This window comes from Equus quagga, chromosome 5, assembly GCF_021613505.1.
Source record: "Equus quagga isolate Etosha38 chromosome 5, UCLA_HA_Equagga_1.0, whole genome shotgun sequence".
Classification (NCBI taxonomy): Eukaryota; Metazoa; Chordata; class Mammalia; order Perissodactyla; family Equidae; genus Equus; species Equus quagga.
In genome coordinates this window covers 24,480,292-24,503,445 of record NC_060271.1, presented here as the reverse complement: position 1 = coordinate 24,503,445, position 23,154 = coordinate 24,480,292, and the positions used below count along the sequence as shown (strand labels likewise).

The 23,154-nt window shown below is 48.3% G+C and overlaps 1 protein-coding gene across 5 annotated transcripts; it reads right to left on the bottom strand.

The window, feature by feature from the left end:
* Positions 1-51: 51 nt before the first annotated feature.
* On the bottom strand, positions 52-22,640 carry BSDC1 (BSD domain containing 1). Of its 5 annotated transcripts, none has more exons than XM_046660821.1 (12): positions 22,603-22,640; positions 22,276-22,336; positions 21,701-21,766; positions 17,313-17,429; positions 15,106-15,273; positions 13,581-13,635; positions 11,592-11,707; positions 11,100-11,168; positions 10,850-10,928; positions 9,450-9,929; positions 3,510-3,613; positions 52-332 (listed from the first exon to the last, which is right to left on the bottom strand). In XM_046660821.1, the coding sequence occupies exons 1-12, from the start codon at positions 22,611-22,613 to the stop codon at positions 270-272; spliced, it is 1,389 nt and encodes a 462-aa protein (XP_046516777.1). In that variant the 5' UTR covers positions 22,614-22,640; the 3' UTR covers positions 52-269. The 5 variants fall into 5 exon arrangements, with proteins under 5 accessions (XP_046516777.1, XP_046516780.1, XP_046516779.1 ...); XM_046660822.1 differs by lacking the exon at positions 52-332 and adding an exon at positions 494-2,040; XM_046660824.1 differs by lacking the exon at positions 11,100-11,168.
* Positions 22,641-23,154: the final 514 nt, after the last annotated feature.

Here is a 23,154-nt window from a genome sequence, read left to right as displayed (position 1 = left end):
CCCCAGCCTTACTTCTCTTTCCCTTTAAAGATCTTCATGGAACCAGAGGGCCTCATTCAGACTTCCCTTTTATTACAGCTGACAAGTGATTTTCATACAGGTGTTTAACTAAAGTTAATTAAAAATAGACCCCAGAATCATACACACACGTGGGGAGGAGAGGAGGAGAGGAGAAAAATAACCAACAGCAATTGGAACCACGGTTGTTGCAACTTCCTTTCCAAATAAAAGCAGAAGTGTTGGGAATGCAGAAATGGTCTCTTGACTCCTTATCTTGGTGAGAGGCCTGTTGGAGGCCCTGTCCCTTCCTCATCCCAAAGGCCAAGCTGAGTCTGGGATAAAGACAAGGGACTTCCTCAGGACCCAGGCTACCCCCCAACCGCCCCTCCCCCAGGCTCCAAGCGGGAAGCCACCCTGCACATGGTGTGCACCCTGCCTGCCTCCAGGGCAGCTGCCGTGGGGGACAAGAACAGACCCCCAGACACCTTCCGGCTTCTGTTGAATCTCTTTAATGCTGTTAACGGCAAGTCTGGAAAAGGTTCAGGACAAAGTTCTTTGCTCTTTCTTTTTTAATTACAAAACTAACAGCTGTTAGAATCTTTTTTTTTTTTTTTTCCTTTTTTCTTTTCCCGGCTACAAAATACTCTGGGGAGATGCATTATAATTTAAAATATATAATATTGCACAAACAACCAAAAGGTTAATTAAACTAAAGAATTACAAAGAGAAAAACCCCATCCCGTCAAAAAAAGATTCAGCATTCTCTCCATCCCACCCCCTCACTGAAGGTTTGAAGTGGAGGTGACCACCACTCTTTCGGCGTCCCTGCCCACCATCCCTTTCAATCATGGGTGAACACACCAGATTATATACAAGAGTCACCAGAGCAGCATCGTGAAGCACCAGGGTCTCCAGGGATTCCTGCAGCCCCTCATTCCCCAAGAGAGGTGCAGCTTTACCAGAGAGGAGGGTGAGAGCCACACAGACTGGATCTGTCTTCAGGAAGAAGAGCTTTTGCAGAAGCCTGAGGAAAGTCTCGAGAAGTCCGCCCCCAGCGTACCCCTTCAAGCCGCAGAAGGGCTGAGGCGGGGAAGTTGGGCTTACCAGAGTTGTAAGTACTCAGCTTTGATCACTGCTCTGTACCGCTGGTAGCTGGCTTGTGTCCTAAGCTACAGGGGAGTCGAGGTGGGTAGCTGGTTGGACAAGGTATCCCGCCAGGCAACGCTGAGAAGGGCCTGAAGTGGCCCCCTCCCTTCTTGGGGAGGGGGAGAAATGCAAGAGCAGACTCTTGCAGGTGGCACAGCTGGGCTAAGGACTTGGGTGGAGGAAGAAGCCCTGGGAAAGGCGTTGGGGACGTAACAGCCTGGGCCAGATGAAAGGAAGGAGGTGGGAACTCAGGGTTTGGTCTCTAGATTCTGAACCACAAGGAACCTTTCCAGGAATGGACAATGCCTGGGAGGGGAAGATTCCCAAGAGAGGCAAATTTCCCAGAGACAAGTGCCTCTTATTTGCTGGGTAAGAACCAAAATGTGCTCGCCATCCCTGTCTAGCCAAGGGCAGGTGGCATGGCCTTCCTTGTCTGCTTATGGGTAGACAGTGTGGGTTGTTTCAGCTTCCCCCAAGAGACTGGTGGTTTAGCTTCCGTCTACACAGGCAGAAGGGCTAGAGCTATCCCTTGGGACTTCCCAGCAAGAGTCCCCAGGAACAGTGGGTGTTCAGTAGAGATGCGTAGGCTCTTCTGGTGAGGGGGGTAGGTTTCCTCCCCCTTAGGTCATCCTATAGTTGGCACAAGTCAGAGTTCCTGGCTTGGATTTAGTGAGCCCCTTCTCAGACAGGAACAGAGGCCCAAAGGGCCAGCAAGGAGCAACCCAGATTCTGTGCCCAGAGCTCTGGTTGACAGAGGCCATTTGGGGGGACATTCTCAGTCAGTGTCTTCCAGGGCTGGGCTGAGACAAGCAAGGGAGGTGGGAGTTGCTGTGGTGGGGGAGCTGCTTGCTCTGGCTCCCCTCATTCCCAGTCCTCCCACTCTACATCTTCCAGCTGCAAATGGGAGGGGATAATGGAGAGCACAAACACATATTTACTCCTCTGAGTCCAGCCCAGACCCAAACTCCCCTTGTTGCCTCCATTTCCAGAGAGCTCTCCCAACCCCTCTTAGCACTGTGGACATACCCTGCCCCCTATGAGAGTGAACCTCTAGTCTTAAAGAATGTGTCTGCCTAAGGGGTGGTCTGCTGCTCCGATCACGGCAGTCTCAAAGGAAATGCTTCCACCAACCAACACTGGACGCTACAAGGGGATGCCTTACTACAGGAACCAAGTCAGTCAATCCCTTCAGGAGAGCCTGTCTCCTGCTGAGCAGGCAAGAACATGGTTCTGAGGCAGAGGACTTGAGAGCAGCGCAGTGATCAGAAGCAAGTGTGGCACTGAATTGCAGGTGCTCACAGCATCTTCACTAAGGGCTCCAGCACCATAACCCCCAGGGTCTCCCCAGGGAACTTTCTCTTGGCCTGCTGTCAGCTGATCCCTGATATCAAGGGTTATAGAATAACTCTTTTTGGGTATACTGTATGTCAGGTTTTCAAGAGGGCCACAAAGACAAAAAAGCCATCATGTCCCTATGGCATGATACGATGCTATGGGCCTTCTCTGCCCTGGGTATCGTGAGTTCACATGTGCAAAATACTCTTGCATAGGTCTCCAGTTCCCCTCAGGCTTCAGTTTCCCAGTATGAAAAACGAGGCCCTTCCTGTCTCTTATCTGTTCACCTCTTTATAGCAGGTTCATGAGCTACATGATGGAAGGAATCATGGGGCTCTTGTGTGACAGTGGAGGTAACCCTGATTTGATTCAGATGTCTGGGCTGAAGCCTCAGTCCTGTCACTTATTAGCTGTGAGAGTGTGTTTTCCAGTCTCTCATTCAAAATGACCCATTCTTGATTCTGAGAGGTAGTGAAGAAGAAGAGTCAGAAGGCCTCTGAGCTTACAACTAGACTGGGTTCTGTGGTGGTTTCAGTAACACCTATCAGTGCTCCGAGCCCCAGGCACTATGCCTGACGTGTCTCCATGCACTGTCCATCACAGCTTAGAATGAGCAATGTCATGTTTTAGATGGTGAAACAGAAGCTCAGGTTAAGTGACTTGCCCTAGATCACATGTCTTTTGTCTCCAAGGCCAGGAATCTGCTCAGATCACACAGCTGAGGACCATGAGTCAGAAGATCTGGGGAAGGGTGTGGTGTCTACATTTTTTAGTAGTTCCTCAGGTGATTTTGACACGGAGCTAATGTCAAGAACTCTCCCATCCATCCACCCTGCAACTGAGGGGAAGCAGAGCCTGCTGATGACAACTGTTCCGGGCCTGAGTGGGAAGCCCCAGCTCCCTTCTGCAGCCTGCCACCTTAGACAGGAGCAGAGATGCACTCGGATGGGACACTGGGCTTGGTGGAGAGAGTCCTAAGACCCTGGGATCACTGGGCTTGCTTCCCTGTGGCCACTAGGCCTGCTCACCTCACCGGAGGCGTCCACTTTGGAAAGTGCCATCTGCACTTCTTCTTCAGTCATGTCCAAGTCGAAGTCCTTCTCCCAGTCCTCGCTGATGTCCGTGCTTGAGCCTGGAACCATGATCCACAGTGTGAAAGGCACGAAGGGGTACGTAAAGAGGTTGTAGCTGGGGAGGATGACACTTTTTTTTTTGGTGAGGCAGATTGGCCCTGAGCTAACATCTGTTGCCAGTCTTCCTCTATTTTGTATGTGGGACACCGCCACAGCATAGCTTGATGAGAGGTATGTAGGTCCGTGCCTGGGATCCAAACCTGCGAACCCCAGACTGCCAAGGCATGAACTTAACCACTGTGCCACTGGGCCGGCCCTGAGATAACACTCTTTAAAAGGGCCTGACAAATACACATCAAAAGTCTTTACATTATGCTTTCACTCTGGCTCAACAATCCCACTTTTAAGAATCCATTCTAAGGAAAAGTCCTGGCTTCAGTGAAAAATTCAGCCAAAAGGATGTTCACTATAGTGCTGCTATAGTGATGAAAACTTAAAAAACCACCTGAAAGTCCACTGATAGGGAATTACAAAAATAACTAACTGGTGTAGTCAGATGATGGAACATTATGTGGCTTTTAAAGGTTAGGCTGTAGAACATCTACGTATGTGACAAAATAGTCTTAAACTATTAAATGAAAAAAAGCAAGTTACTGAATAGTGGAGGAGCCCTTCGGCCCAGAGGCTCCCTGGGAGCCACAGACATCTTCTAGAAGGAATAAACAATGGACCTCTTCCTCCTCACTCATCCCATTCTACCTACAGTGATCTTGCTACTCCTGAAACACACCAGGCACATCCCCACCTTAGGGCCTTTGCACGGGCTGTCCCCTGTACCTGGAACTCTCTTCCTCAGATATCCACAGGCCACCTTCCTCACTTCCTTCACGCCTTTGCTCAAATCTCACCACCTAAATGTGGCCTACCCTGACCATCCTATTTTAAATTGCAGCCCCTCCCCCTCACTCTGCTCTAGCTATTCTTTTTTCCATTGTAGTTATCGCTTTCTAGCATATTACATAATCAGGTTTAATATACTTACTGTCTAATAATAGAGGAGCTAGAATGTGAGCTCCCCAGGGGCAGGGATTTTTGTTCAGTTTTCTTATGTATTCCAAGTGACTAGAACACGCAGTTTGTACTCAGTAAATATTCATGGCCCCTTTCTCTAAACCAGGATGGCAAACTATGGCCTGTGGACCAAATCCGGCCTACTGCCTGTTTTTGGAAATAAAATTTTGGAACACAGCCATGGCCATTTTTCTGCAGATTGTCTGTGGCTGCTTTCATGCTACAACAGCAGAGCTGAGTAGTTGGGACAGAGACTGTATGCTCCAAAAAGCCTAAAATATCTGTGATCTGGCCCTCTAGAGAAAATGTTCACCAGTCCCTGCTCAAGGTGATTCTAAGGCCTGCTAAAGTTTGACAACCCCCTCTCTAGGGCAAAATGTACATGTGAAAGTTATTACTAAGAAGAAAACTACAAAAATAGTTCCTTTTAAAAAAAGTTTACGCAGTATGATTCCATTTTAAAAATATGCTCACAGATGCATGCACACACAAAGGAAAGATGAGCAAAATACTAACAATAGTTATCTCTAGGTGATGAGGTCACAGGGTAATTTTTCTTGGTGTTTTTTTCCTAAAATGAACACATATTACTTTGTAATCATTTTTTTTTTTTTTTTCTCAGGAAGAGATGCCCTGAGCTAACATCTGTGCCAATCTTCCTCCACTTTATACGTGGGTGGCCATCACAGCATGGCTGACAAGTGGTGTAGGTCCATGTCCGGGATCCAAACCTGCGAACCTGGGCCACTGAAGCAGAGCGCACAAACTTGACCACTACACCATGGGGCCGGTCCTGTAATCCTGTTTCAAAGCACTTTTAAAAAGAGTAGGCCCCTGATCCCCAGTGGCATGACCTGTAACCACCTCCTTGTTTCTTCTTCTCCAGCTTGCTCCTCACCAGGGCCCAGGCTCTAAGATCTACCCCCAAGCTCCGGCCCTATGTTCCTTATAGGGGGTCTTGCACTATTCTCTCTTCCTAGCCACCTAGCTGGCCACAAGCAGTGTGGTAAGAGCATGTCTCTGGAGCCAAGCCAACCTGGGTAGAACCGCTACTCTTTTATCTATTGTGTAGTCTTGGGCAGGTTACTCTGGGCTTCAGTCTATGGGAGGAGCTTATTAGAATGCAGGTTCCTGCTTCCCCAATCCCCTCATTCAGATTCAGCAGGTCTAGGTGGTGGCCCAGAACTCTGCATTATAAACAGTACCTGGGTGATTCTGTGTAGCTGGCCTGCAGTTTGAGAGACACACAATGTTAAGATTAGAGGTATCAATGTCAAGTGCCTGTAATATATATACATAGTGGACATTTAATAAATGGAGCAGTTAAAGGCCTCATCTCAGAGTTAAGCATTTTGCACATTCTCCCACAGCTAGTCAGGGGCAGACCTGAAACCAAGACCCAGTTCTTCTCACTCCACATCTAAATCTCCCTGTGCCTTCAGGACACTTGGGTGGCATGCACCTGGCCATCAGTGCAGGCTTCCTGTGGGTTAGAAGCCAGACTCCTGGCTGATTCCTCACTTCAGAGCTGTGGCCATGGCCATGACAGCTTCCCCTAACCTCAGGTTGCCCTCTAGGGATTTGAAGCTCACGTCTTTAGGCTTAAACACTAGAACAGACCCTTTCGGGGTAGAAAACAGAGTATCAGCTAACATTTTTGGAGCATTTCACATCCACCCTCTGGGGTGGGTATTAAAAGTCCCAATTTACTGATGAGGAAATAAAGGTTTCAAGTGGCAGAGATGTGAATCTGGGCTTTCTCCGCTGTCTGCCTCCTCCCACCATCTTGTCACACAACGAGTGTATTAAGATCTCCATTATACTGTGCACGTGGCAGAGAACTGACCTACACAACAATTTAAGACTTCATGATGGAGTTTTACTGTTTTTCTTTCTAAAGAAAGGAGGGTTTTTAGGTGATTACTAACCTCACACTGTTGTCACTCACAGCTCATTTTCTGTTTAATTGGATCTCTCCTTCCCCAGAGAAGATATGGAGGCATAAGCCACTCCCAGTCAGTCAGTGGTGAAGTGGGGCCTTAAGCTCAGGGCTCCTTCCAGGCCACAGGCCATAGGCTCATGCCAATCACCCCTCCCCACTCCCTGCTGAGGGAACCAGAGCAAGGTAAGTCCAGTCCCTTAGATCAAATGGACCTAGGGACAAAATGCAGGTGGGAAGCAGCTCTACATTGACACGGACCCTGGGACCTGGGAAACCCTGTGGCTAGGCCACCCCAAGAGACTCTGCTGTACCCAGAGACCAAGCCTCCCTCCTGTCATCCTAGGATGTGGACATAAGAAGAAAAAGGAGTCACTCTATCCCCAAGCCTCCATTCTTCCTTTTAGGATTTATTCCCTCTACTCAGTCCCCACTTTCCCTCCCTAGTCCCAAACCCTGGCTTCCCCCTGCCTAAGTGACTACAGCTACTTCTGGCAGATCTTCTGCATTGAATCCCCAGCCCCTCCTCCTGCATACCAGCCAGTAGCAGAGTGGTTAAGAGCTTATGCTGCATCTCCCCATAATCTCTTCATCCAGTCTCCACCCACCATTCATGTTTTTGGATCATGCTCTTTAGTAGCCCAATTCCAAATGGAACTTATAATTCTATAATTCCCTCCAACAGTTTCACTGTCATTTCCTCCCTTACCCAGCTCAGAGTCCATGAGTCATCATTCTGATCACTTCTTGCATATACTTGGACTCTCTTCTTTTCTTCCACTGATTCCACCTGGCTAAACTTGAACCCTGGTTAAATCCAACTCCCCACCTGCTCTGTGCCTGCGACTGAGCAGCTGAATGTGGCAGGACAAAAGTACAACAGCGCTGACTGGTCTCAAGATCCATGACCACTTCTTCAAACGGGCCCTTAGGCAACCCCACACCACCTGTCGGGTCCATCACATACTCTTCCGCTCTCCTAAGGGACCATTTCATACTTTTCTAAATACTCATTGGGTGAGTCAGTTTCCTACCATAAAAAAATGGGGAAAATCACATAGATTTCATAGGGCTTTGGTAAGGATTGAGTGATATGCATATCAGGTGCTTAGCACAGAGCTATATAGATATAAAGTGCTCAAGAGAATGGTACTTCTTATCATCATCATTTCCCCAAAGCGGGGCTCTACTCAAATCCCTTCCCTGATTGAGGATCTATCATGAAACAATTATGCTCAATTTATAGAGGAGTCAATGGAGGCTTAGAGAAGATCGGTAACTTTACATGGCTTATGAACAAAGTTGAGATTTGAACCCAGAAGTGACCAAACTCCAGAGCCTGAGCCCTTCACCTCCATGCTCTGCTGCTTATGGCACCAAGTCCAACCTTCTGAATCCAGCTGAAGACTTTAAGTTCTTAAGTTCTATTTCTGAGCCAACCTGTCCACCCTTCTTATTCTTCCCTCTCCTGGGAGACAGTACAGAAAAGTGGGCTTTAGTCCTCCCCCCTTGAATGTGCCCCATGCCCTCTGCTATCTGGACTTTGTAGGCCTCCTCAGCCTGAACTATTACTTCCCCACATCTGCCCCAAACTTTCCAGCTCTCCTACACAACGCCTGTCTCCTCCAGCGGTGAAATACCCGCTGATGCCCAGAGATCCCTTCTTTCTCTGAACAACTCTGTACCAGGCCTGTCTCATACTGCTTCATGCTTCATCATAAAGACTGCAGCTTTTGCCCCTCCCTCCTCAGTGTCTCATAAAGAGTAGGTAGGAGCTCAATGGATGACCTCACTGAATCAGAGTCAGAAGGAAAGCACTGTGTTGGAAACTGGAAACCCTGCAGTTTCCATCAGGGAGCAGGGCAGAGGTGGGGTGGGGCCTGATTCCCACCCACTGCAGCAAACCAGTCCCTCACTGTACCAGCAGGCCAGGGCTCACCAGCTGGGCAAGCTTTGTGGCTAACTGGTACCAAGTGTTAGCAAAGACAGGATACATGTGTGTGTGAGGGGTTGAGGGTGACACTTGGCTATCTCTGGAGGGGTATTCTGAATGTGGCAAAAAAGCTGACACCAGAGCTATCATTGTCCTTTAATTCCAGGAGTTAGAGAGGTTTCCCTTTGACATAAAGTCAAAGAATCTCCAGTCTAAAATTTCATTGTACAGATCGGAAACTAAAGCTCTATTACTTAAGCTGGGTCACAGCAAGTTCATGAGTGTTCACTTTATTCTTCTCTAAACTGTACACATTTTGTTTATGTATTTCATAATAATAATTACTGAAGGCTTAGGGAAGCTAAATGACTTTCCTGAGATCACCTAGGGAAGAAGACCCTTCACATCAATCAATATCAGGGATTCCCAACCCAGGATAAGGTTGAATTGTCCAAAAGGATAGAAATTGGCAGTGTGGTAGTTAAGAGCATGGGCTTCGAGTCAGACAGAACGGGGTCTGAATCTAGGCCTGCTACTTCCTGGCTGTGTGAATTTGAGCAAGTTACTTAACATTTCTGAGCCTCACTTTCTTCATCTGTAAAATGAGGACAGTAATACCGACCTCACTGGGTTGTGAGATGTAAGTGAGAAATTAAATGCAATATAGCATACTTAGTTAAGGACCTCATGTAAACCTTATTTTGTTGAATTTAAGACCCCAACAATTGTAAGATGCATCCTTATTTCAGAGAATATGTGCATCTTAGAATTGATGAAATATAGTAATAAATACTCAATATACAGCAACTGTTAGCATCACCACCAGTATCACAAATGAAGGCTACCGGCTCCTAGGATCCCCACAAGGGACAAGCAGAGAAGTGCGCCTTGTGAGGTGGCAACGCTCACCTGCCCTACCCCCACACACTCCCCGGCTTTGGCCTCGACTTACCTTTCTTTCCATTGTTGGAGGGTGTAGACTTCCCACTGTCCGAGTTCAGCTCAAAAACCCGTAAGTCTGTGAGTACCTCCTCCCTCAGAGTCTCTACTCTGGCTGGAGGGCGGGGCTCTGGGCCGGTGGGGCGGCTAGCAGGGGTGTGGGGTTTGGACTGAGCTAGGGGTGGGGGTCCAGTCTCGCCCACATCCACGGCCAGGCCCTGTTCCTCCAAAGATGCCTCTAGCAGCTTTTGGGACAGGTCCTTGGGCAGCACTGGTGCCTCAGGTGCAGTGGCAGGTTTGGCAATCTGTGTCACGAGGGAGATGCTCTCACTGCTCTCCGATGGAGTCACTTCTGTTGGAGGCTCAGCTGGGGTCACCAGATTATTTTCACAAGGACTCCAGGGGCCAGGTCCTCCTTCAAGGGATGTGGAAGTTTTGGCCACAGGGACCTTTGCCTCTTTTGGAGATGTGGGTGAAATGCCCACAAGCTCCTCTGTAAAGACAGAAAGGCAGGGAAAGAGGGCAGTGTACCTGGTCAGCCCCAAGACAACCCTGGAGCTCTCTGAAGACAAACCTCAGGTTCCTGCCCAAGTTTAGTCTGATCCAGACTAAAGGGTGCCAGTTGCCCCACCCCCACCCCATCATGGTTCTTCTGCAGATACTCCCTGTTGGTTAAAGTCTCTCCTACCTGTGGGGCCTAGCACACGTCTGGTGGGCATTAGGCTTGTAGCAACACAGCTCAAGACGGTTCAGGTCAGGCTCTGCTACATTCTAGGTGTATGATCTTGGGCAAGGTACTTAACTTTTCTTTAACTCACCTGCTTCAATTTGTAATGAGGGATAATGGAGTTGTGGTAAGGACTATACATGTAAAGCTTTTCGTACAGGTTGGGCATATAATACAAGGATTTAATAACTGTGTTAATATTCTATCATGCAGGCTCCAACACACAGTCCTAAGCTGAGGCAGAACAGCTGAGGATCCCGGTAGGGGATGCTCAGCTCCCTCCCTACGCCAGTGGTTCTCAAACCTGGCTAAGCATTAACATTATGAGGGTAGCTTGTTAAAAATACAAGTTCGGCCACATCCCCAAAGTCTTATTGGGAAGTAGGGGAAGGGAATCTGGCATTTCAATAAGCGTCCTGGGTGAGTGTGAAGTAGCTGGTCCATGGGCTGGTAGGGAAATCTGCTGCAACTGACACATGTGATTTCTGTACCTAAACCTGGGATTCCACCAGCCTTGGGAAACATCTCATTGTTAGCTCAGCCCATCCTCAGCATGCACAAACACTGTCCTCATTCCCTACTCTTCCCTGGGGTGCCTAGTCTCGCCAGGCTCAGAGAGAGTGGCCCAGATAGTTCCCCCACAAGCAGGACCTGTTACTTGCCCATCACCTCTCAATACCTCTTACCTTCCTCCTCCTCCCAGCCAGGCTCTTCAGAGATGCTCTGTTCTGCCCGCTGCTTCAGGGCATCCCTCCGGGCCTGCTCCTAAGTGTAGGGGAGCAGAGGCCAGGAGCAGTCAAGGCACCCTCTTCCAAGACCCTTGTCCTGACCCCAGAACTCGTAGTACTCTGTGCCCCTTCTTCCCTCAACAAAATCCAGCCTTCCTTACTTCCCCCAGGGCTGAGTGGAGTACCTCCGTGGGCTAGGCCAGCATACCTGCTCTAGTTGATGGACTTTATAGAAATATCGATGCCAGAATTCTGAATGGGAAACAGCTGCAGGGACCTGGAGGGAGGGGACAGCGGAGATGAGACTTTGGGAGTGGTTGTACGGGGTCTGCGTCCCCAGCCTTATCAGCCTGCTCCCAGCTGCTCTGGATTTCAGATGTGGTAAGTGGCCAAGCAGTGATTTTCGGAGCACTTCCATCCCCCTAAACCCACCTTCCTGGCCCAGCTTGGCCAAGGAAGGAGAAAAGAACTCCCATCAGGCTTTGCTGGCCCTTCTATTTCTGCCATGACTGCCAGAAGCCTGGGGAATCAGCATCCCCCCAAGTGGATTCTTGGCTCAGGACCTGGCTGGTCTGGCTCTACAGGGTCCCTCACTGCTCTCTAGGACCAGCTGACTACTAAGTGACTCTGGACATGTCCCTCCCACTTCCCGACACCTCAAGGCAGGAGCTGGCTGAGGTCCTGCCAGCTGAGCCCTCACCATCTTGGTGTAGAGGGCCCGGATGGAGGGGCTGCCTACAAGGAGCTCTGAGATCTCCCCCTTCTTCTCCTCCAAGCAGAACTGGGAAAGCCAGGCATCAAACAGTTCCGGGGGCCCTGCAGAGGGACAGACATCAATGGTCAGTTCCCTGGGTCCAGGGAAAGAACTGGGCCTACAGAAAACACACCTAATCCTGGACATGGACAATAAGGAAAGCTTAAGGTTTTTTTCAAAACCATTTGGCCTAAGGTGGGAGGTCAGGCAGGGTGAAGGGGTGGGTTGGCCTCACTGATACCAGGGAACAGCATGTAAGTGATCTCCAGAAGGCGCTGCAGTCTCCATTCTTTCTTGTGCCTGCCTGCTTTTCAGCCCACTGCACCTGGCTTCTGAATGCCCTCCTCTCTGAAACAGCTGTTCACAGGCCATCAGTGACACCATGTTGCCAGATCTGATGGCTACTTCTCTGTCCTCTGTCATGTAACCATTCTCCAGTTTCTGACCCTTGGGAGCCACTGCCGAGCTCTGAAGCCATCTTCTCTCCTGGCTTCTCACTCTTTTGTGATTTTCCTCCCACTTCCCTAGTTGTTCCATCTGAGTCTTCAATGGGGTCCTCTTTTTGCTTTCCTTTACTTCTCTCTTCTCATTCTCTGTTTTCTCCCAGGATAACTTCCACTAAACCACGAGTCTCAACCTCTCCGTCCCACTGACGATTCCTCAGTCTGTCTTTGCAGTTCAGGCTCCCTTTCTGGGCTCTAGATCCAGAGGTCCAGGTGTCCCCTGGACATGTCCACCTGCACAGGTGCTGGAAACCCAATGTGTGCCCATTTTCTTCTCTCCCCAACCTGTCCCACCCAGTTATCCACTGGAAACCTGGGGGCCATCCTAGACTCCTCCTTTATCCAATCACTCTGGATTCCACTTCCTCAGTTTCTCTTCCATGCACACCTTTCTCGTCATTCCACCCGCCACTTCCTAGGTGTTGGCCTTACCTCTGACACGCAGATTCCTATCAAGCCTCCTAACTGGTCTTCTTGTCTTCTGTCTCTCCCTCTCTATTTCACCCTTCACAACAATACCAGAGGCTCTTTCAATAGTTCTCTATGGGAAGGCTTTTTAAGCTAGGGTCCAAAGATGGGCTGCAAAGGGTCAAAGAATTCCCATACTGCACATAAAACTTTTTGGAGAAAGGGCTCGTCATTTTTAAAGGCCTTTGTGACTAAAAAAACTGTTAACCACTACTTTGAGCCTTTTAGGACACAATTCAAACTGCTTAATCTGGCTCCCACCAGCAGCTCTCACTGCCTTCAGCCCCCACACGCACCTTTCAATCCAGCCTTCTCAAGTGCCAGGTGTTCCCTGTCCCCTCTGGACCTTCAAATGCCCTGTTGCCATGCTTGAACACCATTCCCCTACTTCTAAAAGTAGAACGAGTTTACTTCTAATTCATCTTTAAAACCTCAATTCAAGTGTCCCAGCCTAGGTTTCCCAGGCTGGGGGCTCTCTCTCTGGGTTCCCACTGCTCCCATCTTTCTGTGGAAGCAGTCGCTCCATCTCTACTAGCTTTGCTTTATTCACTGTTTCCTGTTTCTCTCTCCTAATAGCAGGTTCTTGGAGGTTTGGACCAGGTTGAGGGTTTGACTAATTTCTGATCTCCAGTTCCCAGACCAGGGCTTGATGCATGGCAGACACATAGCAAAGAGGTGCTGAAGGGAAGGGAGGCAGGGCAACAGGGCTGAGAGGGAGCCCGAGCTGAGGCTGACGGGTGGGGATGGAGCAAAGCCTCTGCAGACGGGGATGAAGACACTCTGGGTTCAGGGAGCAAAAGGGACCATCAAGCTATCCCACCAGATGTAAGGTACACACTAGCCCCACTTTGGTCCCTCTACACGGGGTACCTGGCCACTGCTGCCAGAGACAAACAGGGTGCACAGCCCAGACCCCCTTGGTCTCCCTGCCCTATAGTCCACCCCCTCACTGCTACCCCCTCACCATCTGGTTCATTGCAGTAGGTTGCTGGGTCTGACTGCAGGCTGTAGAGGCGAGCCTATAAGAAATAGAGAAGGGAACAGAAATTCTGGGGTGCTGGGCATAGAAAGCACCCCCTGTCTGCCAGAGTACCCAATCAACCACAACCGAGCTTCTTTCCTGTTGGCTACCACAGCCACAGAGCACTTGCCAATTAACACTGTGGCTAGGGAGTAGAGCACTGGGCTAGGAGTCCAAAACTGCAGCTCCCAGAAAAATGGTCTTTCACCCAGTATTCCATCTCTGGGAACTGTGTAAGCAGGCTAAAAAATTAAATGTATAAAATGCTTTTGAATTATGTGAAATGTGAAACATGTTAGTGTAAGGATATTAGTAAAGCCCAAATTTATGGTCAAATTTTGAAATAATGTAACTCCCCCAAATTAAAACCATTCATCAAGAATTTCTTAATTTCAGGACCCACAACTAAAAATATACAACTATGTACCAGGGGGCTTTGGGGGGAAAAAGGAAAAATAAAATCTTTAAAAAAAAAAAAATTTCTTAATTTCATACTCAATCTGCCAAGTGAACTGTAAGCTGTGTTCCCATTAGGGCCACAGGAGGCAAACTTCAGCCGGTAAACAGAAAGGCCCACCTTTCCGCCTCAGCATTACGTGAAGTAGCGGCGGGTGTCTGCATCAGGACTTCAGCAAGTGGTTGTGGTGACTGACTATTATAATTTAAAATTCTATAATTTAAAAATGTTCACAATTCCACTCAAATGTTCATTAAATGGTAGTGCTAACACTAGTGCTGAAAAACAGGCTTGAAAAATCAGTACACTTGGAATGGAAATTCAGTATGGTAAAATGCTACGAAGAAGGCCCAACTGTGAATTTAGGAGAAAACACTCCATGAAATACGAGAAGTAACGATGGGAAAATAAAACGCGGTAGAAATATACTACCATTGTTGTTGATTTCAGTGCTTTGAAGACATTCTCCCTCCACACATTTATTTTTATTGGAAATTAGTCTTAAATAACCCAAATGTGGAGAAGATCATGCCGGTAAGATGCTCCCTGCAGCATTCCCTATTATGGTTAAAAGCTGAAAGGAAGCCAAATGTGCGACCCTAGGGAAATGACTGAATAAATTATGCTGTATTCACTTGTAAGAATCTAAAGACATTAAAAAGCGTGATGCCTAGGAAAGATGGTAATAGTTTATGGCTAAATTTTTTTTAAAGCAGGTACAAACTCCCATGTATAAAGTGCCTTTTTTGTTAAAAAGAAAAAACCCAAACTCTCTCTACCAATGTTTGCAAACAAAAAGAAATGGAAGGTTATACACCAAGAAATCAGTGGTTCTCTTTGAGTGATGGGATTATGAGCCTAGAAATACTTATCTTCCTGCTTATTGGTATTCTCCAATTGAGTTATGTACCTATATTTACTTTTTAGCCTGAACATGTCTTGCTTTTGTGAGTACAGGTTAGAAGCTAGAGCCCAGTGCTGTTAAGCATGTAGTGAATTGCTGGTGCATACCTTGGTGCCATCATAGGGCTCAGCTGTGCCAGAAGGCGTGCCCATCAGGGTGATGACATCACAGTCGATGGTTTTGTCCGGTGAGGGAGCAAAGGCATCGGAGATCACCCCTAGGAAGTCAGACAACCCCTTCTTCATTTTCTCTGTTGCTCCTGAGGAGCCTTCAGTCTGCAGAGAGAAGCCAGCAGAGGAAGCAAGCAGCCCAGAAGCGGGCTGCAATCTAGGGGTGTGGGGGATGGATGGGTGAAGTATCATCAGAGGCAAAAATGTACTGTGCTTGTGGGGACCGGAGAAGTGCTCACGACCTCTCACCCCATCTCTCGGGCCAGAGAAGGCGAGGGAGGCAGCCAGGGTCCCCATCCCCAAGATGGGGTGCAGAACAGGGCCAAAGCAGGCCTGTGTGTCAGAGCAGAGCTCCCTAACTCGCTGTTGCATCAAAATTTCAAGGCCAGTCAGGTTGATCGAAAATTGACAGGAGAGGATCCATGTCATAGACATTCAGTGAGGAAGAGGACCCATGGGTAGAATGATGGGAAAGGTACTAGCTTTGGAGTCAAACTTGGATTTGAATGCCAACTCTTCTACTTGTTGGTTATGAGACCTAAACCTTGAGTCTCAGTCTCCTTATCTGTAAAATGTGGATAAATCTACTTCCTTCAGAGGGCTGCTGTGAAGATTAAAAGAGATAAGGCATGTACAATGCCTGGGATGTAGCAAACATTTAATAAACAGCAGTCTTATATTATTATAATTTCATCATCATCGCTCAGGAAGTAGAGTATTTTGTACGAAACAGTGGAGAAATATGGGCAGGATGAGAAAAGCTGGCCCTGCCTAGAGGCAAACCTGGGACCAGCTGAGGGCCAATGCATGGACCCCCTAGAAGGGGCAAGTGGGACATCAAGCTTGAGCCACACTGGTCAGAATGCCCTCAAGCAAGCTGGGATGGGATGCTGAGAGACAGGGCTAGGTTCTAAAAGCCTCATGGAAAACTGTAATATTTACTCCTGATTAGGCTGCCCAGGCATTTTAAACCTAGAACCTGTCATATCGCCTGGCACATGCTGGCACAGGTATATAATCATATTTGTTGAATGAAAAAAAGGAACAAACAAATGAAAGAGACAAGTGGTGTCTGTGCTACTGGCTGGACTTAAGCAGTTCAGCAGGATTGCTATTTGTCATTCATACTCATCAGTAGCTGTCGTTAGCAGGCAGACAGCATTTAATATGAAGATTCAACCAAAGAAGCTTGGCTAAAAAAACTCCAAAACATGTCTTTTATATCATGACCTCTAATCACAAGGCAATTGATTTAGCTGGTGATCAAATGAAGAAACTGCAATCTGTTCCCATTCTAAAGCAGAAGCTGTAATACACAATCAGTAAACTGCACTTCATCGGAAACTGGAGACCTCCAGGGCTATCTCTGACCACACACAATTTTCACTCTCCACACTGACTTTAGAATCGAACTCCTCTCTCACGAGCAGATTCCATTATCCAGCTCTGATTAATAAAAACAGGGCCATAACAATCTAAGTTGACACAACCTTTCTGGAGGGTAGTTTTGCAATAGATATTAAAAGGCCTAAAACTGCACTCACCCTATCATCCCTCTCAATATTTTATTATTAAAAAAAAAAATTAAGGGCGAAGATTTAGTAATCAGAATGTTCACTGTAGTTCTGTTTACAATACTGGAAAAAACCAAAATAGGAAACTAGGAACTGGTTAAATCCACATAACAGAATACCATGCTATTTATGATGCTGGAGAACGAGGTTGGCAATGATTAAGTCAAAAAGTAGGTTACAAAGTAGGTATTCAGTTGATTCCAGTTTTGAAAAAGAAAGTGTACATATGGGATATACTCTCCAAACATTAACAGTAGTTATCTGTGGGAGATGGAATTACGGGTGTCTCTAGGTCTGTCTTTCTTTCTTTTACTTATCTGTACTTTCTAAACTGTCTACATTGAATGACTTTGCTAATAGGAAAACATCTGCTAAAACAATATAGAAGTGGGAAAGCTCATTATTACTAAATATATGTAGTTTGTTTGCTTGACAAACACAATTCTTTCAAAACGGGAGCCTATGGGGAAAACAATCACCTAACTGAAGAATGGTTGGGAGCACCCCCCACGGTTCCAGGGCAGGTCAGGTTGCAAGGGACAGTCACTTGGAGGGTGTGGGAGTACTCACAGCTAGCTTCTCCTTGACCACACTGGCCGTAGCTGCAATGGTGCAGGCTGTGTCATGCTGCACCACCTGGGTAAACTCTGTCAGGTCCCGCTTCATGAACTCCAAGGCTTCGGAGGACTACGGGAAGACAGAGGGATGACAGCGCCAGCTGGCTCCACCACCCTTTGTTCCCGTTCCCTGTGCTTCTTCAGTACCAGACAGACACATGGAAAACTCAAGTGACAGAAGCCTCGGCTCAGAAGACAGTGCTTACTTGTCTCCATTCTACAACCTGGGGTTACCTGACAGCAGAGAGCACAGAACTTCCTGCCGCAGAAGCACAGGGACTGAGTCTCAGCCCAGACACTTAGGGACAAGCTATGTGGCCATGAGTAGCTCTGGTGAAGGCCCTGGCTTTCTTCTACACAATGAGGGAGGTGGACTAGCTCAGCGGTTCTCAAGAGCAGACCAGGGAAGAGGGCACATACAGTCTGAAAATAAAGCAGGCTTTGATATACTGCTTTGATATGCTTTAAGTCATGATACTGGTTTCAAACTTCAAATAACATGAAAAAAAATGTGTGATTTTTTATCTAAAGAAAGCACTTCTATTTTTACTTTTTTTGCTTCAAGGAAATTCCGTTGAAATATGAGGCAGTATATGAAATTATTTGTCTCAAGGTTTTAATGAACATGTTACATCAGTAACAGCAATAGTTTAGAATGCTTTTATGAGTAATTCTTCAGAATTGAATACCAATAAAAAGGTATGTGATTTTGACATTCCACAAAGGGGGTGTTAAGACAAATACTGGACCGGATTCTCTGAGGGCTTCCTGGTTCCATCATTCCAGGGTTCTATTCATCCACAGAGCTCCTCTGGACAGAACCGATATTTGCTTCTTTTGGACCAATCTCTTCTCACTCTGCACTCAGACCAAGATTGAGAGAGCAGGCCCTCAGCTCTTGTCTAAGTCTGGCCCTATCTTCACCCACTCTAGGACACCTTCCTGGACTATCTCTCTGTTCACCCCTGCAAGCCCTCTCATTTTACAAAGGGATAATCACCTGCATTTTTTTAAAACATGTTTTTGGGTTTTCTGGTGGTTTTCTTCTTTGGGGAAGGGCCTGCCTAGTTTTTATCAGCCTGGGAAGTCTCTGAATGGGACAGTCTCATCAATCAGCCAGAGGCTTCTCTCGGGGTGGGACTCATGCCTCCATTTCAGACTCAGGACTCCTTAACTGGGCTGGAGGGGTCATTTATTAATTTGCTTTCTCCATCCACACTGCCATCACCTTAGTTCAGGCCAAGCTACTCTTTCCTCTGGACTCCTCCAAGGTTGCATCAGATACCTCTACTACGTTCTCCTCTTGACACCAGTGGAAGCTTTGTAAGTCAGGGCAGACCATGTTAGCCCTGCTTTACACTCTTCTGTGGTTATACAGTATCCTATGAGCAAGCATAAAATCTCTACCAGGCACTTACAGGGCCTATGTAATCTCACGTCTGGGAGTGTCTCATCCCCTAACACTGCACCCCTCGCTGAGCTCCAGCTGGCCTTTCTCAAGTTCCTCAAATGCTCTAGCATCTTCCCAACCGAAGGTTGTCTTTATACATCATTTCTTCTCCTTGACATACAGTTCAAACTCTTCCAAACAAACAAGCGAGCAAACACAATGAATGAACCCTTTCATCTCGTTAACTCCTGTTCTGCCTTCGGATCTACACTTAACTGTCACTTCCCTGGAGAAGCTTCCCTGATGTCACCAACAGGCTCCCTTGCTTCATGTTCTCAGGGCACCTGCGCGTTCTCCCTTAACATTTACCATACTTCGGACTCACGATTACCCGTTCTATGTCTATCCTCCTGGACGATCTGTGAGTTCCATGAACACAGAGCCCATGTGTTTGTTCACTGATGCTTTCCCAGTGTCTGACAGAGCACCTGGCATAAAGTAGGTGCTCAGAAAATGTTTGTTAAATTTACATGTACCAGGGCAATTTTAATTACATACCATTTGCATGATTATTTGATGAATGGTTGTCTCCCTCACTAGACTGTGAGCTCTGGGGGGACAAATATGAACAGCCATGGTGCTTGCCCTCAAGAAAGTCACAGTCTACTGGGGAAAATGCTCACATAATAGCGCTGATGTTCAAGGGCAGAGTGGGGACCGGTGTATTATGGGGAGGACGGAAAGACTTGGTGAGGGGGGGCCTGGACTGCATTCTAAAGAATGAGCAGGAGTCAGCTAAGGAAGCTGGGCATGATGAGGCATGGGGTTTACAGAGGCCTACAAGCATTTCAGTCCTATGGAATATAAAAGGTGAGGCACAAGTGCTGGAGGATAAAGCTGGAGAGGTTGCAGAGGGTGGCTCCACAACCATGAGGAGCCACCAAAGGCCTGAAGAAGGTGGGGCATGATGAAATTTGCATTTCTGATAGGTCACTCCAGTGACTGCCAGGGAGGATGGAGTGACAAGAATGACAAGATTACAAGTGGGAGGAAGACTGGTCCAGAGGCTCTTGCAATAGCACAGGAAAGAAAACAAAATGTGAATAAGGGCAGTGCTGATAAGGATGAAAGGAAGGCGCTGGTTCAAGAAAGATTAGGCAAAAAAGGTGGATGTGAGTAGATGTGAGTCAGAGGGCAAGAAAAGAGTCAAGGAAGAGCCACTGGCTACTAAAACAGGTGACTGGGCAGATGCAGTGCTGCCAGCTGAGAGAAAATGCTGAAGTGGGTTGAGAGAAAAGATGACAAGAACCTTGGTCACGTTGAATCTGTGGTAACTGTGGGATATCCGGGACAGTTGTCCAGCAGGAGCTATTCTCAAAGACTAAAGCTCAGAGAAAAGGATTAAGTCATCCTAACATAAAAGTGGAGAAGGTCCTCCAGGAAGTTTGCAAAGTGAACAGAGTGGTGGGCTGAAGGCAAGGCCCCTCAAATGTCACCCTTAAGGGGCAGAAAGAGGAAGAGGAACTCATGAAACAGTCAGGGAAGGAGAAGTACATGGAGAACTGAGAGAGACTCATGTCACAGAAACCAAGGGAGTAGAGTTTCAAGAAAGAGGGAGTGATCACTAGTGTCAAATGCAGCCGAAAGGTCCAGGAAGATAAGGGCTGAGAACCACCCACTGGATCTGGCAAGTGGTAGGTGAAGCTGACTGTGCATAGAGATAAGTTTAGATGTGGTGGCTTCAGGGATGGGGAAGAAGAGAGATCATGCTGTTGACTTCAAATTTTAAAAAGCAGGAGGTGAATTTGTCTCCTGGAAGTAAAACAGGAAGTGGCCGAACAGGGGACTGGAGGGAAAAGTTAGGGTTGGGGAGTTTCTGAAGGCAAGGGGAAGAGAAGCAAATTAGAGACAAAAAGCTTGTTGGGGGATGCTCAGGCCCAGACAAGGCTGGGGAGGCTGTAGTGGGGCCAAAGAGCAATGTGACTTTCTCCACCAGTGTCTGTGAACAAACACAAACACACACACACACACACACACACACACAGACACACTATAGGAGGGGGTAAGGAGCACAGGAAGGCAGACTCTAGCACCGTCTCAGAGCTGTAGTTTCTGGGGCACTGTATGCTAAGGGTGCAGGGGAATCGAAGGTGCTGGGAACTGACTGGCCCAAACGGAGCCAGGATGGGAAGGGAAGGAGGCAAGGCCAGGGAAGCACTGAAAGACCAAGAAAAAAATGGAAAGAAAAGTGGACTGGTGGTGCTTATAAGGTTTCTCCATCATCTTCAGCACTTAATAAAAATAGCTAATGCTTATATACTACTTACTGTGTGCTAGGTATTGTTCTTGGTGCTTTACATATGTTATCATTTAATCCTCACAACGATACCATCAGGCAGGTGTTATTAGTATTCCCATTTTACAGACGAGGAACTGAGGCCTAGAGAGGTTATATAACAAGCCTGGATTCAGGTAAGAGTAAGAAGCTAAGAGAGGGAAATTAAGCCTTCTCTTTCTGAATGGGGAATTGTCAAAAGCAGAAACAACACCTGTACCCCTGCTTCACAATGGGAGTTCCCCCAAGAACAAAGACGGAAGGCTAACCAACTATCTATTTTTCATGAGTTATGGTAAATCCAACCTTGAGGGAAACACACAGCAGGCCCTCACACAACGCTTGCTGAATGAATGTCAGACTCTCCTTCTAGGAGATTGTTCAACAGGCAGCAAGCTACTGTGGAGTCTTTTCTATTAAACCTCAGTGTGAGATTCTCTCTCTTAGTCCTCATCAACCACATAAACAGCTCGGGACAGTCTCAGATTTGCTGGGCTGGAGCTGAGGCTGTTCAGGAGCATGCAGGTGGGAGGAGGAATAAAAACGCTCCCAGAATAGAGGACTGATTTAACTGAGGTCAGAAGCCTGGTGGCGTCCGCCCTGAAGCAGAACTCACCCCAGTTGCTTGAGGTAAACAGTAATTGACTTTTTTCCAGAATTCCGCTGGGCTGGTTTTCACAAACTAGCATGGAATGAAAGAGAGACAGACAATGGCATTGTGCACTGGAAGAGCCAAGCCTCACTCATCCCACAGGGACTGCTGTCTCCCTCCTAGACTGTGAGCTTTGTGAGTCCCAGGATGGCATCTGTCTGGCTAATTTCTGTATCCTCAGGACCTGGCAGAGAGCGCTGGCTGTGACACACACTCTAATATTTGAATGACTATAGGAGTAAGTTTCTATTGCTAGAATTCTTTTTCTTCAAGGCCTAGGTCAAATGTTCTCTCTTCTATGAAGCTGTGCTCTTTCCTACGGATTCCTAAGAAAGGGTCGCTCCGGCCTTTAAAACAATCTTTATTTCACTGTGGCTAGTGTCACACCGGTCTGAGTCGGGGTCTGTCCTCCTGTAGACGGATAGGGGCGGCCTCATCCCTGAGGCCCGGCGCCCACACAGGTCGGGCGGGGCAGCACACACCAGGCTGCAGTGAGGCGGCGCGGGGCCCTGCGGAGGAAGGGCGCCGGCCCGGCTTACCTTCTCCTTGACTGCCTGGTAGCTCTGCTGCAGCCAGCTCCGCCACCATCCCACGTCCTCCCTGTGGAAGACAGACACATCTGGCGGCTCTGCGGTGTGACTCCTGCCCGCGCAACGATCGGGTCTCAGTTTCCCCCTCTGATGTGGCCCGCGGGGCCGAGGTTTCCCAGACCGCTTCCCCACCCGCTCACACTGCGGCCCCACCCCGCCTTTTCAGCTCCGTCCACGCCCGCGCTGGCCCCCTGTGTCCCACGGGGACCCTGGCCCAACACCCCAACCCTTGGAGAATTCAGGCCTCAACGCCCGAGAGCTAGATGACGGGCTCACCCTTCCGCCATCTTGCCTGCATGACATCACCACTATTTACTGAACTTTGACTTCCGACACGGCACCTCCCCCTCAAGCACCGCCCCGGAGCGCTCGGCCCAATCCTGGCGCCGACACCGCCCTCAGCCCAATCCCCGCCCCGCTCCATCATTAGGCCCCGCCTCCCAGAGCTCGGTCCGGTCTTCCAGAGTTTGCCCTTAAGCTCCGCCCCTGAACGCTCTGTCCAATCCCTACTCACTTCTGTCCTCAGGCCCACCCCCAAGCGTTATCCCCACCCCCTCCAACCTCGAATCTTTATAGGTATCACCTGACATCCGATACGGTGGCCGCTGTGGGCCACGGTCGGCCCCCTGGTTGGGGCGGTGGCGAACAGGGAGCAGAGGGGAGGAGGGCAGGGAGCCGGGCCGGAGCTCGAACGTCTGGATCCCGGAGCGCAGGGATAGGACCGCCCCCCTTTGTGAAACCAGCGGCGTAGCCGCTGCTTGGGGTCCCCTTTGGCTAATTCAACAAGCGCAGACTGCGGGGCTCTGGGCCAGAGTTTGGAGGTGTATG

Bases quoted from the DNA above. Each gene is read 5' to 3' on its own strand.
- BSDC1 (XM_046660821.1), bottom strand. The intron at 10,929-11,099 runs GTATGCTGGCCT...CCCTACACTTAG, and splicing joins AAGTCCATCAACTAGAGCAG to GAGCAGGCCCGGAGGGATGC. The intron at 9,930-10,849 runs GTAAGAGGTATT...CTGTCTTTACAG, and splicing joins TGGCTGGGAGGAGGAGGAAG to AGGAGCTTGTGGGCATTTCA.